This window comes from Amblyomma americanum, chromosome 4 (genome assembly GCF_052857255.1).
Source record: "Amblyomma americanum isolate KBUSLIRL-KWMA chromosome 4, ASM5285725v1, whole genome shotgun sequence".
Taxonomy (NCBI): Eukaryota; Metazoa; Arthropoda; class Arachnida; order Ixodida; family Ixodidae; genus Amblyomma; species Amblyomma americanum.
Genome location: NC_135500.1, coordinates 109856202 through 109869585, shown reverse-complemented (window position 1 = coordinate 109869585; position 13384 = coordinate 109856202). Strand labels below are relative to the sequence as shown.

Sequence of the window (13384 nt, the reverse complement as noted above, 5' to 3'; positions counted from 1 at the left end):
CTCGAAGGTGTGACGGAAACAGTTCTTCGGGCGTAAAATGTCGTGAAATTGTTAGCGCTTTACAGCATACCCTGCAGCAGGATTCCTCGTGAGTTGAGGGAGTTTTGGAGCTTGCAAAAGAATTCCTGCATATCTTGCCTATCCAGGCCGATCCGCAGTAGTAGCAGTGAAAGTTTCCGCCGATGTCCAAGGTATTGGCTGGTTCACTTGACGGGCCTCATTGCACCAGCTAAACGCCAAACAAACGTTCGCGGCACAGAGTTTCCTCAATTTGTCATGTAATATTGACTAGACTAGTCGGCGATCGAACCAGAAACCAATGCTGGCCCGACTTGCAGAACCTACATGGGCCCTGCCCAGGCTACATCGGTCCAAAAATAGAAGAATGGGGGCTCATTAGGATGAAAGCATTGGGCCAGCACGTACCAAGGAACCTAAAGAGATCTACTCGAACAAGGCACGAAATACCACGACAATTATGCCTGTCATGTCAGCAGTGAAGCTGACAGATAACGGCAGTGATGCGATCACTGATTATGTTCTTCAAACGTTCATTTACCACCATCGCACTTAACCTGTAGGCAGTATTGCTGGCGATACCTCTCTGGGTCACAACTTCTGAAATGGCATCCCCGGAATCGCCAATATCTGCACTCGTTTGAAAGAATGCCGGTTACGGTTGTTCTGTCCTAAAAGAGCAGAGCAGCTGTCGCGTTCTAACGGACGAGAAAAAACGTTTCCAAAAAGAGAACTTCAGCTCTTGCTAGCCAGGGCACTGGGCCAAATGCCCTGCGTTGACATGTGCTGAGATGTGCACTAGTACTGGTGCAGAAGACAAGCTACGGTGAACAGACGACTCGTTGGCAAGGTTCATGGGCACTCGTGTGCCCGTGGACCGCCTTGTGTAGCTTAGAAACGACACACTACTGAATGATTAGAGGATGCCTGAGATCGTAATTTTCCAAAGTTAGGTTCATACGCCTAGTTTCCTCGTAATGAGGAAGGCGTTGGCGTCATTGTACAGCCGATATGATCTCCGCACCTCGTTCCGTCTTCCGGATGGAAAGCGAAAGAGAAAAGATGAGGAACGAGATAAAAAGGAGAAGGAAGAGATTATTTATATTGTAAGCATTGTATGCGTGACCCTAATTCTCATTTGTCTATATTCATCACCACCTCCCATCGTCGTCTTCGTCGCGAACGTCATTGCCGCGGGTGGCAATAAAGCCTGTTCCGGGCGTTCGCAATCTCACACGTGCTAGAGGTGCTGAGTTAGTACCTCATTTATTAGTACCTCGCCGCTCATGCGGAGAAATGGCTAAGGGGGGCGTTACAAATAGGACGTGCGGGATTGTATGGCAAGGCTAACAACACAAGCGGCGCTATGCAAAGCAAAGACATAATATACGAAGAGTGCACAATCCGCGACCAAATCGTCACCGGCGACTTCAGATAGTTCAGAAAAATCGACTGCTGGACAAGTTGGTGCATGACTCGAAGATTCTTCTTTGTTCTTCCTGCCTACTCCTGCGCCTTGTACCTTCGAGACTTTAGATATTACGCTTTCAAGCGCCATTTTTAAAAATCGATTAAAAGACAAGTATTTGCACTCTCAATATAGCAAAATGATTGGTTTTCCATTGAAATTCAACAATGTTTTTTTTACGCGCATGGTATATTTCCTTCAAACTGTCCAAATGAGATGAAAGCGCATGAACAAAATACCAGGATTAGTGAAATTGACATCTATCTGAGGAATTGGGGATTCTTTTCTTCTGGAAGGAGCACTTGATGCGAGATGTTAAAAAAAAATGACATTAATGCTAGTGCCAAACATGATTCAGCAAAAATGGTGGACAACCTGCCACCATACTAACTGTTTCGCGCAAATATATTTGCTGCGTTCCCTAGTTGGCCTAAAAAAGCACCTATTTACGATATAAAGGATGCTAAATTTGTCTGCAACAAAGATCGTTATATACACACTTGTTTCATAGCCACCTTCGAGGGTTAAACGTGCGGGGATGAGATGAAACCAGCTGCGAGGGATCGAGCCTCTTGTTGGGAACGTTGTGCATGTGCGGGAGGCTGGAGCTAGAAATGTGCGATAGGTTGAATAGAGCACTGAATCTCTCAAGGGACAGATCGCAAGCGCGCTGCACTATAAAATACTAATGTGTGTGCCATCACAATTCTCATACCATAAGGCACACGCCCTAAGCCTCCCAAAACACGCACAATCGATGCAACGTCATGCATGGCGGCATCGTTCTTCTAATTCTTTGGCGAGGAAGGTGGTGCTTTCACTCATTGTACCCGAAGCGTCTGTCAGTTTGCAGCGAAAGTTTCTACACAGAGCCCCTCCAGTCCGGAGTTCCACGTCAGCCGTATCCAAAGCTACGACGCAGCCTGGGGGCTTCTCATGTGTGTCTGCTTTTTCCTCTTTACGGCTGAGAACGGCCGGAGCGCTGAAAAGGGTGCAGTGGCTCATGTGCTGGCTAAGCGTTGATGTCGGCGCTGGTGTTACTTCAACACCACGCGGCAAGGCTGAGCTCACCTTGCGTGCTCGTGGACGCTTCACTGCGGCTGAAAGCAGAGGGAAGGTCGTCTGGGCCACTCAGAATGTCCTCCATAAGTATACGACACATGCTTCTCCTGAGTGTAGCCATGGCAGAGAGCTTAGTTATTACCCACAGTGGGACACCTAAGTGATATATAATATGAGACCGAAGGCAACGCATTGGTAATCAGGCACAGATTTGATGAGTTAGGATGCAACATTGTGCGAAAGTTATGCACCTGGAATGTGTTGTGCATGCCGTCGTCGCACACGCCGCTTCGGTGGCGAGACGACTGCTGTTGCGACGCCATCTTTTTAGGACCCTCTCTAGGCCGCAACAACAAAGGCGGTCGCCGACGAAATCTCATGTAATGGGGATAGTAAAGCTTTCGCCTTAAAAACAGGTTTCAACTTCTGAGTCATTCCATCAAAGAGCTGCTCATCACAGATCTTAAAGCGATCTGCACTTATACTCAAATTGTTTTATATGTCGAAAGCACAGCGGCACGAATACGTACCACGTTTGAGTTCTGGATACTGATTCAGTGTGGTAGATATGTCTCGCACTTTTTTCTACAAAACCTGTGGTCGAAACTGCTTTTAAAATAGTTATGCCATTCACTTTTTTCAGTCATTCTGAGCGGCATTTTCTTCATTTGTCTGTGTTTGAGGCAGAAAAAAGCGCTGTGCCTTACCAAATGTTAAGTGGCTGGAATTCGCACAATGATGCGATCATATTTGAATACACGCTGGTACGTCACCAGGAGTGCCGTTGCATGCAACATTTAAGGAGCCGAAACTCAAGCTGACAGCTCCGATTCACGTGCAGCTCAAATCCAGCTTGCGCTCGCCGACACTGACAGCCTGTTCGTGAATCCGGGCGTCATGGGTTGCTACGGGGTCGAGTTGGACTACAAAGCCTGGGCGCTTGTGGGCCACAAGATGGAAATGGTAAGTGTACTGACCGGTCTCTGTGGAGGGGGAAGGTCGATCAAAGCTTTTATTTGGATTAATGTGCCGTACACATATAAATTCAGAGCTGGCAGCGCATAACAGGAAACTGTAGAATGAATGATGCGGTCAAATGATACAATAACGCAAGCAGCCACTGGCGATTTGTTCTGAAGGGGCAAGTACGTAGTGGGCAGAGCCGTCTACTGTGATTTTGGAAAAGAAATAGCATTATAAATGCTAAAAACCTTGCTGTTCTTTTTGTCATTGGTTAAGAAAAATAAATATGCCCTGTAGCTCTCGTAGAATCCTTGGGAATAAGCAGTCTGCATGTCTTCAAAGCTATAAACCATACAATCACACAAGCGGCCACTGGCAATTAGGTCTAGAGGGGCAAGAAGTTAATGTATAGCCTCGTCAGTTCAGATTATCTGAAAGAACAATGAGATAATAAATGTCAAAAAACGTGGTGTTCTTTCTGCCATTTGTTAAAAAAAGTGCACTGTGCTATTGATCTGCTAATACCCTGCGTACTAATCAGTCTGCATGTCTTCGAAGCTAGCTTATTTTGCAAGGAATCTCGAAAAAAGGGGCACAAATAAATGGCTGATGTGCAAAATAAAATGAAATGTTATTGGCATTTGTTTCTCGGTCTGCTCCAGTTTAATTATTTGCTAATATTTTACATGGATGATCAAAATGCATGGATCAGGGACTAACAGTTGAGCACAAAATACTGAGAAACGCAGAGCAGCAAGGATACTGCCAAGATGCTTTCTTGGATTAGTCTTTTCATGTTCTCTGTTGAAAGCCACCGGCACGCGGTGTTGTCTCTTCCTTTGTCGAACGAGGAGCGACCATATTGCCCTCGAATGCTTGTAGCCCAGTCCACTCTTTTCTTGGGTGCTCGAGGTTGACATAGGCGTCATAAAGGCCTTCACTATACCTGGCGACAGCTTTTTTGATATTTATAGGAAAGCTACGGGGGTGGAGCGACCACAACAATGTCATTCCATCAAATATTTTGGCTGCATAACGGTCTGACTGGCCTCATGACGTAGTGCCATGGGGGAAAAATTCTCCCTCCATGCTTGCTGCTCTCTCTGCGGTGCATACCGTTAGTGGAGAATCTGGCGCCGCCTATTGAAGTTTCTTATATCTAGATGTTTCTAGCAATTTTTTTTGTAATCTAGAAAACTGTTCGTTCCTTGACTTCCGACGTTGAAACTGGCAATTGCATTATAAATATGCCCACAAAAACGAATACTCAAAATGTACTATGTCTTAGGGGGAACTAAAAAGTTCAATTGTGTGTAGGAAGACGGGCCGTATTTCAGCTCCGTAGGCTCCGCAGCAGTGCTAGAAAATGATGGCATGGAATTCAGAGAGTTTGTCGTCATCCCCGAATTTTGCACGGCTGAGAGCGACAGCCATTCTTAACCCCGCCACCGTTCAGTCCACTTCCTGCACTCGCCGCTGCCTACGTGTGCGTTTGAGGGCTTCAGATTTTCTAATGGGCAACTTGATTTCGGCAACAGTAATGAGGATTAGGTGAGGTGGTTGTCGTTCAATATCGTTTTAGCGCAACGACCACCCTACAACGCCCGTCTAGTCTTTCCTGCACTCTTCTTTGTCCGTCGTTCCGCAATAATCATTTCTGAACCATCTTGATCTTCTATTGTTTTCCCTTGTGCCTACTGGCACAACCAAGAGACCGTAGCAAAAAAGTCAAATTCGTAACGAAACCCTCGCAGCACCATAAATGAAACTATTAAACATTAAAATATCGCATAATAAATGACGAAATAAATATGCCAAGCAGTGAACAACACATGACTTTCTTTCGTGCTGATTTATAGACCTAGATGATACAATGAATGATTACTGGGGAAGCAGTATACTAAGTGACGGGAGTGGAGAAGCCTTCATATCATAACTTTAGAATATAGTAGACGTACTGAACTGAATTGTTAACAAAATTTGCCTACTTATTCGTTTAAAAATTTTATGTGGCAGCTGAGAGTATACAAAAGGTTAAGTTGTCATCGCTCGAGAACAACACATGTGCCAACACATGTGCATGCATGGTGTTTCCAAGAATTGTCCAAGATGCCCTCATGGCATCTCATAACACGACATTTGTAATAAGTAACGTCTTGCAAGGCGCTGCGTCGAGAACAGCTAGCGGTAGAATCCAGGTACAGACCACCGCCAGCGGTCAGTCCAGAGTACGCACGGGGGTCGCAGCGTTCAGCGCTTCTCTTTGTCTTCTTTAAGCGCCAGCCGCTGAAGATTACGGAGTCGAACGCCAGTCTTACAACTTCCCCCGGGCGAAAAGGCGCCATCTTGGTGGTCTAGGGCGATATGACGACGGCGGTGTCGTAGTACGGTCTGAGGCGAGATCGAGCAAGGCCACACTACCAGGCGATTGGCCACAGAGTTAAGTGGTAGGGCAGGAGAACGCGTTGGACCCATAAATACCGCTTGAGCCACAAAGAACTCTCAACACGGCATGAGGTAGCAAAACCGATTTCCCGTCAGTGCACCGTAAAGAGGGCGCATAAACTACAGTTGCGTCGGAGACAGCACCACAAGAAAGAGGCACCAGCACTGAAGAGAAAGGCGGAACTTCCGTGTCCTCTGAGACGATCACAGTACAGTACAGTACATCTTTATTTCCAGAAGACAACTGGATGGTCTCTTGGCCTAAAAGCTACACAAAAGCTTGACGAGGCCCAAGAGACCATTACAAGGCAGCAGCGTAAAGAATAGAAACATAATAGATGAATAGTACATAGGTAGACAGTAATAGGGAAATAATAAAACAGTTACTGTGACAGGTAAGAATGATGTCAATCACATAAAGCTACCAGTAATGAACTGAAACCAAAATAAAACAACTGAAAAGCACATACGCGGAAACAGCAAACAAAAATTAATGGATCACAACTGCACAAAACAGGAATGTAATTGTTTTTTGTTCAAACCCACTGTGTGTCTATATTTGTTTAGTATTGTAGGGAGGTTATGGGTAAGTGACTGATATTTATGAAATGTACGAAAATGAGGAACTGCCCACGCATCAACATTTCTTGTTTGCACGCTAATATTTTGTCGCTGTAAGGATGCCAAGGACTTTAGAAGGTTAGTAACTTCAGGGGAGGAAAAGTAGATTGACTGTAATAGGCGAAATTCATATAACTTGTCTACACTTATGATGCGGTAGCGGTAGCAGCACCGGGTACGTCCAAGGAAGAGTCACTGAAGAGCGCAGTCAATAATGGCGTGATGTGTGGAGAGGAAGTCCCAACCAAGGATGACGTTGTGAGATGAGCGGGCAAGGAAGATGAACTCTATTGTGTAAGGAACATTCTCGATAAGCAGTCGGGGGGGTGCAGGCGGCTAATGGTCGAATTTCCTGAGCGCTGGCGGTAAGGGGAGAAATGGCAGGAAGCAAGCGGCGTCGTCACTTTCTTGAGTCTGCGATAGAGGGTGTGACTGAGAACGGAAAAGGCTGCGCCAGTGTGAACAAGTGCTTCGAAGGCGACTACCTCAACGAACACGGTAATGATATTGGCAGGTACAGAAACAGGTTTTGAGCGAGTCGCTGGTGACCCAGTTCTTGCCTCCGGAACTGCGGCCGTTAGTTTTCCTCGTGTACGGCGGGTTGGCTGCGAAGCATCGGAGAACGGGAACGCCGCCAGGAGACGGCGAGCGGTGGGACTGGAGATGGTAACTAGGAGAAGAAGGATCTGGAGGCGGCTCGTGTGACGCAGGCGAAGACGACGGCGGAAGGTCGAACGTCGGTTCACGCCTATAATCGTAGGGACAGTTGTCACGTCTGCGATACAAACGAGCCACGTGGGCAGCGACGCCACAGGTGTAGCAAATATGGCGGTTGTCTTGTGTGCGCCAGGGGATGAGTGGCTGCGGCCGGGGGCGGGCAACCGGACGGTAAGGTGGGGTTGCAGGTCGCTGGGGTTCTAACTGTCGGGTTGGTGGCCTGTAGACAGGGGCAGCAGGGGAGGGCCGCGACCGCACCACGGCATCGGCGTACGTAAGAGGAGCCGCGATCAAGGGTGGCTGAGGAGGAGGTGGCAGGAATTCAGCGACCTGCTCCTCGATGACACGCTTGAGGTTGGGAGTGAGCGACAGCGCAGGCGTAGGCGGGCACGTAGACAAGCACAGCTGGCGTGCGACTTCCTCGCCACAGAAATACTGGTGGATGCGCTGGAGGAGTGACTGTTGGTTCAGAGCACCGTCCCCGGGGAGAGCCAAGCTGTCAAGTGTGGCCCAGCTTGAGATGCCAGCTTCGTGGTTTAGAAACCAGAGATTGGCAAAAAGTCGCCGTTCTTTTAACACCAATAATGGCATTGAACTTGAGTGCTATTTTAAATGTGTCACTTCTCATCGATCAGGGAGTGCACCAATCGCGCACTCCATGTTGCGAATTAGAAAATGTTGTAGTTATTTCAAGATCAACTTAATTGACCCTTGTGAATTAGACTAACTTGTTGTTGTAGTTCCTGAGCCTGTATATACGTACTTCTGTTTCTTTTTGTATGTGCTTCAGTTTTTGACAGTAATGTTTCTAATTTTGTAGCCTTGTATCAAGGAAGGAGTATCTGAAAGAAATAAAAATGAATAACTTAATAAATTATTAACATACATTTTAGTAAAATTGACGTATCGATCATTAACAACATGCTACATAGATTAAAGATTAACAGTGCCAATTCAATGGAGTTATTGCAAATATTTCAGTTACTTGTCCCGTCGTGTGCCGACATTCTTTTTTCTGTGGTTCGGTGTCTGAAGTTCCTCAGTGTTGCTATCTATGCGTACTTTTTTTCTTTGTATAAGGTTTTCAGAAAGTCATCACGCAACTCGTAAGAGCAGAGACGCTAAGGAATGACCAAAGAACGAACAGCACTGACGGCGGCGGAGCAGTTCACGAGCAGCAGCAGACTGATTTAGAACCATAATACGGTATAGAGGTTCCACCCATCGCCAAACGGCAGGAAACATCCTCCTTAATCACGACCAAGGGCGAACCGAAAATTCCTGGTGGTTTTGCACTTCATTTTAAATGCTTTCAAATTGCCTGGTGTGGAAACAGAGGACGTGGGGATCGCTTACTGTCTGCAACTCAGGCACGAATTGCGATGAATCGGAGTCGTCCTGAGACCATTCTATTGGGCAGTCTCTCCGACTTCAGACTTCTTCCACCTCTGACAACTTCTTCCACCTTTCACAGGCGATGGACGGGGGACTTCGCTCTTCAACTCAACGAAAAAAAGTCGCCATTGACCGCCTCCCCACAGTGCGACAACGTGACTAACAGCCATAACCCTCTCCCTTCCTCCCCCTTCCCCGCGCCTTTCGCATCACAGCTTTCATTCCTTTGGCCCCCTCCTCCGCTCATTACTTAAGGGACTAAGCAATAAGTTAATTGAGGCTACATACAGCGGACGAGAGATAGGCATTTCATTACTCGTCGCCCCAACGCAAGAATTTTTGAGCTATCATCAATAACACCGAAGATATAGACGATTAAAAATTGCGCTCCTCCGCTTCCCCCCTCAACTCGTACACGCGGGGCACCAGAAAAAAATAAAGAAAACAGCTCTGGGACCGGGCCCCGCTCCTAGCACCCCAGCAGCAGCGTCTGCGGCGTGATTGCGGCGCGCGTCGGGTTTCTTAGCTTGTCGTCTGATGGACCCGGAGCTCGAGGCGCGACTGCTCGTTCTTACAGCCGCGATGGTTATCGAGCCCTATGCGTTCACTCCGTACCGGCTGAACGCCAGCGACGACAGCAGCGACTCGGCGAGCCACTGCGAGTGGCTCCGGAACTCGCGACAGAAGGAGGCGGCAGAGGAAAATAGAAACCATATGCGCGAAGGCAATGCCCTGACTCGCGCTTGCCCGAGATGGTCGCGCGGCGGCACGAGCAGACAATTTTCACGGCTACCGGAAGTGTGCCCGTGACGTTGTGGCTGCCGTGGCTGCAGCGAATGACAGCGTGTGGTGGCCTGGTGACGTCGTGGGTATAGTGACGTCCTTTTTCAAAATTTTAGTTTCAAAATCGGTCACTACGAGCATACCAATCGGCCCGCGAATTTTAAAAAACACGGTTTTTAAAAATTCATAATAAATTGCCGGCTCAGTTCTGAAGACTCAAACTTGGTGTGCATGCTTCTTAGCATCATTTATAAGCATTGAAATAATTCAAAAACGACTTTTTATTCATTCCATAGTCCCTTTAGGGACGCTAGCTACTGCCCTCAGTCACCCCTGATGATGGAGCCGAGTCGGGTTTGAAACGTTGGGTCCAAATTAAAATTTTAGGTTGAAGATGTGCAATTTATTATAAAATTTCATTGTGGCCTACGCAACTACGGGGCACTCCTTTTCCGAGGTAGACTAGTTTGTTTCGGCGCGAGAGAGGCCCCGACTCGCATACGCAATCACTAGTTCCACGCCATCTTGGTGTTGGACGAGGACAGCACCCAGGCCGATGTTGCCGGTGTCTTTATGGATCTCGGTGGCAGCGTCCTCATCAAAGTGAGCAAGAACAGGGTTTTGTGCAGGCGCCGGCGTAGCTCTGGGAAAGCCTCCTGTGCTCGTAGTCCAGGCGAACGGGGTATCGTCACGCATTAAACGGGTCAGAGGTTCGGCAATCTGAGAGAAATCGGCGATAAAGCAAGGGTAGAAGGCGCACAAACCATAGATGCGTTTTAGCGTTTCCTGTGTAGTAGGAACCCGAAATTCGGCTACGGCGGCAGTGTTGTCGGGTTCGGGTTGGGCGCCGTCTGCACTCGCAACGTGGCCGAGAAACTAGAGTTGTTTGTTGTCGAAGTGGCATTTTTCAGGCTTCAGCGTTAAATTGGCCGACGGAAGAGCATCTAATACATACGGAGACATTCGTCAAAGGTTTCAGAGTATACGGCCATGTCATCCAGGTAAACTCAACAGATTTGCCATTTGAGGTCAGCGAGGACAGTATCTATCATTCGCTTAAACATCGCCGCTGAACAGAGATCGAAGGGCCACGCTTTAAATTCATGTAGGCGATCGGGAGTGATGAAGGAAGTTTTTTCCCGGTCCCCTTCATCAACCCCAGTCGGCCAGTACCCACTCTTTAAATCAATCGAGGCCAAATACTTGGCGCGGCGAAGTCTGTCGGGCGTCCATGCGGGGCATTGGGTATACGTCCTATTTAGTTACGGTATTCAACTTCCCGTAATATACGAAAAGCGCAGTGTTCTATCCTTCTTAACCAGAACGACAAGCAACGACCACGGACGCTGAGATGGTTGAATAATGTCGTTATTAAGCATTTCCTTCACTTGCGTTTGGATGGCCTCACATTCTTTAGGTTAAATACGGTACGGTGTTGTATGGGGCGGGCATCGTCGCACATGATGATGCGGTGTTTCGTAATGGCCGTCTGTTGAACTTTCGAAGAAGACGCGAAGCAGGCCGTGTATTTGCGTAGCAAGGCACGTTGAGCGCGGTATTGAACCTGTGATAGCCCTGAGCTGATGTCACTGCGATCGAGAGACATGTTATGAGGTCCCACGGCTTCGCACGTAAAGCGTTCAGAAACATCCGCTAATGCGTGTGCGAAGGCGATCGCTGTGCCGCGGAAGAGGTGCAGACTTTCGTTTGTAAAATTCGTAACCAGCAGTTGGGACCTACCATTAGTCAAATGGACGAGGCTTGGGGCCGAACAAATGCCGTGCGTCAGCAGCAGTGATAGATTGGCATCGGTGACTGCAGTCCCGTCCCGGAGCCCATCGCAGTCGACACTGACAAAAGAACTGAACCTTGGCAGGATCGAAACACTCTCGGTGGAGACTTGAAAGGCGGAGCTGCGTGGGCGAATGTCAGTAGTGTCGTTGGCGTTGTCTGTAGAAAAAGTAACTGTGGGCTGCTGGAGACCGATAATGGCCCCATTGTCACAGAGAAGCTCTGAAGCTCGGCCCCCCCAGTGTACGTTCACTTTCGTATAACACTATTATTCGCCCTATGTTAGAATATGCCGTCATAATCTGGGATCCTTTCACTAAATCTAACATTGCTAAATTAGACAGAGTCCGAAAGAAAGCAGCACGGTTTATTTACAATTCATATAACCGCACATCTATCACTGCACTTCTTAATCAAAGTGGTTTGCTTCCAGTCTCTCATAGAAATCGCATCTGTCGTCAAAAATTTTTATTTCAGTTAATCAAAGGTCAGTACAATATTGACACATCCAATATTATATCGTTCTCCTCAGGGTACAACACAAGACAACGCCATGATTTTACAGTAACACCATTAAACGCACGAAATAACACCTTTAAGTACTCTTTTTTCCCCAGAACGATTACAGACTGGAATAATCTAACTAATGATGCAGTAACCCAAACTTCACTGAAAAGATTTGAAAGCCACCTTTAACTTTTTTTATAATGTCGTACCGCTACATTTCTTTGTTTCATTGTTTCTTGATTTTAAATTGTTGATCAATTGTTCTTGATTGTTTGCTTGTTCCTGAGGTCGTTTTTGTTGTTTCCAGAATTTATGTATTGTGTGCCCACCCCTGCGAAGGTCTTGTAAAAGATCGCAGTATCAATAAATAAACATCGAGGGTCAGGCCATGAGAACAATTGCGTAGAACCAGTCAGCTGACAATGAAAATAGTTACGGATCTGGGCCCGAGCAGTACTGGCCAAGCGGAATGACGATATGCCCGCCAGCCATACGGATCTGTGTGCCAGAACGTGGTGTCGTAAATTTTTTTACAAGGGCTGCCAATTGGCCGCTTAAAAGCAAAAAATCGGCTCCGGTGTCCAGCAACGCGCTAATGCTGTCACCGTCGATGAGCAAAGGTGTGTCCAGTGAAAGCCGGTCTTTATGCTCAGAAGCAGTGGTTGCCCGTGTCATCAAATTCCTGTCAGCCGATGTCCGCGTCATGGTGGGCGGAGGGGGGGAGGGGGAAGTACTTTAGCGCGTCGAGTTGCAGCGGCCCCGCCCCTGGAGGTCGCTGATTTTAGTTTTCCCGGCGAGGGCTCGGCGAGCGTCCGTGCGCCGGTCGTGAGAAGTGCTGGCTTGTCGGTGAAGGTGACGGTCGGCGAGGTGACAGTGATCTTGACTGCCGTCTTTCTGAGCACGCCAGACGCTGCAGGGTCACTCTTTAATCTCGCTTGGTCGCTGACTAAATGAGGTCTGGGCGCGTCGGCGGGCAAACCCTGCAGGCCGAGCTCACGATGTGTGCACTGGCGCAATATATTACCGGGCTCTACACAGTGGAAGCACAAACGCCTTCGGTCAGGGCCTTGCGAAACGTCCGCCTTACGCACAAGTGGTCGATCATTCGGCAAGCGCCACGCCGGCTGCACGAAAGGTAGTGGGATTTGATGGCCTGGAACAAATGACGCACAAGCTGGGGCAGGGAGTCGCAGGCGGTCAGCGTATGTCTGGCGATGAAAGTAATTCCGGAAGGGCAGATGTTTGTCCCCCAGTTACGGAGGTCCGATCACTTGCTACTCCTACTCGCGGATGATGCTAGCAAGAGAGCTGTACGTTTGTTCAAACGCACCGCAAAACTTCTGGAGCTCGTCACGTATAATGAAGCGGACCATGTCCCGGAGGAGGCCATGTTGGTTTCCATATGCCGGGAAGGACTGCGTGGCGGAAGCAGACAGTCCTGGCCTGTTGTATAGGGGGGGGGGGGGGGGGGGAGCAGCGCAAAGCTGTTCTTTAACTCCGGGCATTAAGTAGCGTAGCTTTTTGGCTTCCGACATACCTGGGTCAACTCGCCGGAATAGTGCCGTCCTGTCTTCGACATACATGGTGACCGTCTAGGTGGGCATCTGGAACCGG

General features: G+C 48.2%; 1 protein-coding gene across 1 annotated transcript in view; it reads left to right on the top strand.

Moving 5' to 3' along the window:
- Positions 1–13384, top strand: part of LOC144129753 (uncharacterized) — a 96332-nt gene that overhangs the window by 44682 nt on the left and 38266 nt on the right. The window contains exon 12 of the mRNA XM_077663832.1: positions 3390–3511. Within this exon, the coding sequence (XP_077519958.1) occupies positions 3390–3511 (122 nt within the window). The remainder of the gene's footprint in view (positions 1–3389; positions 3512–13384) is intronic.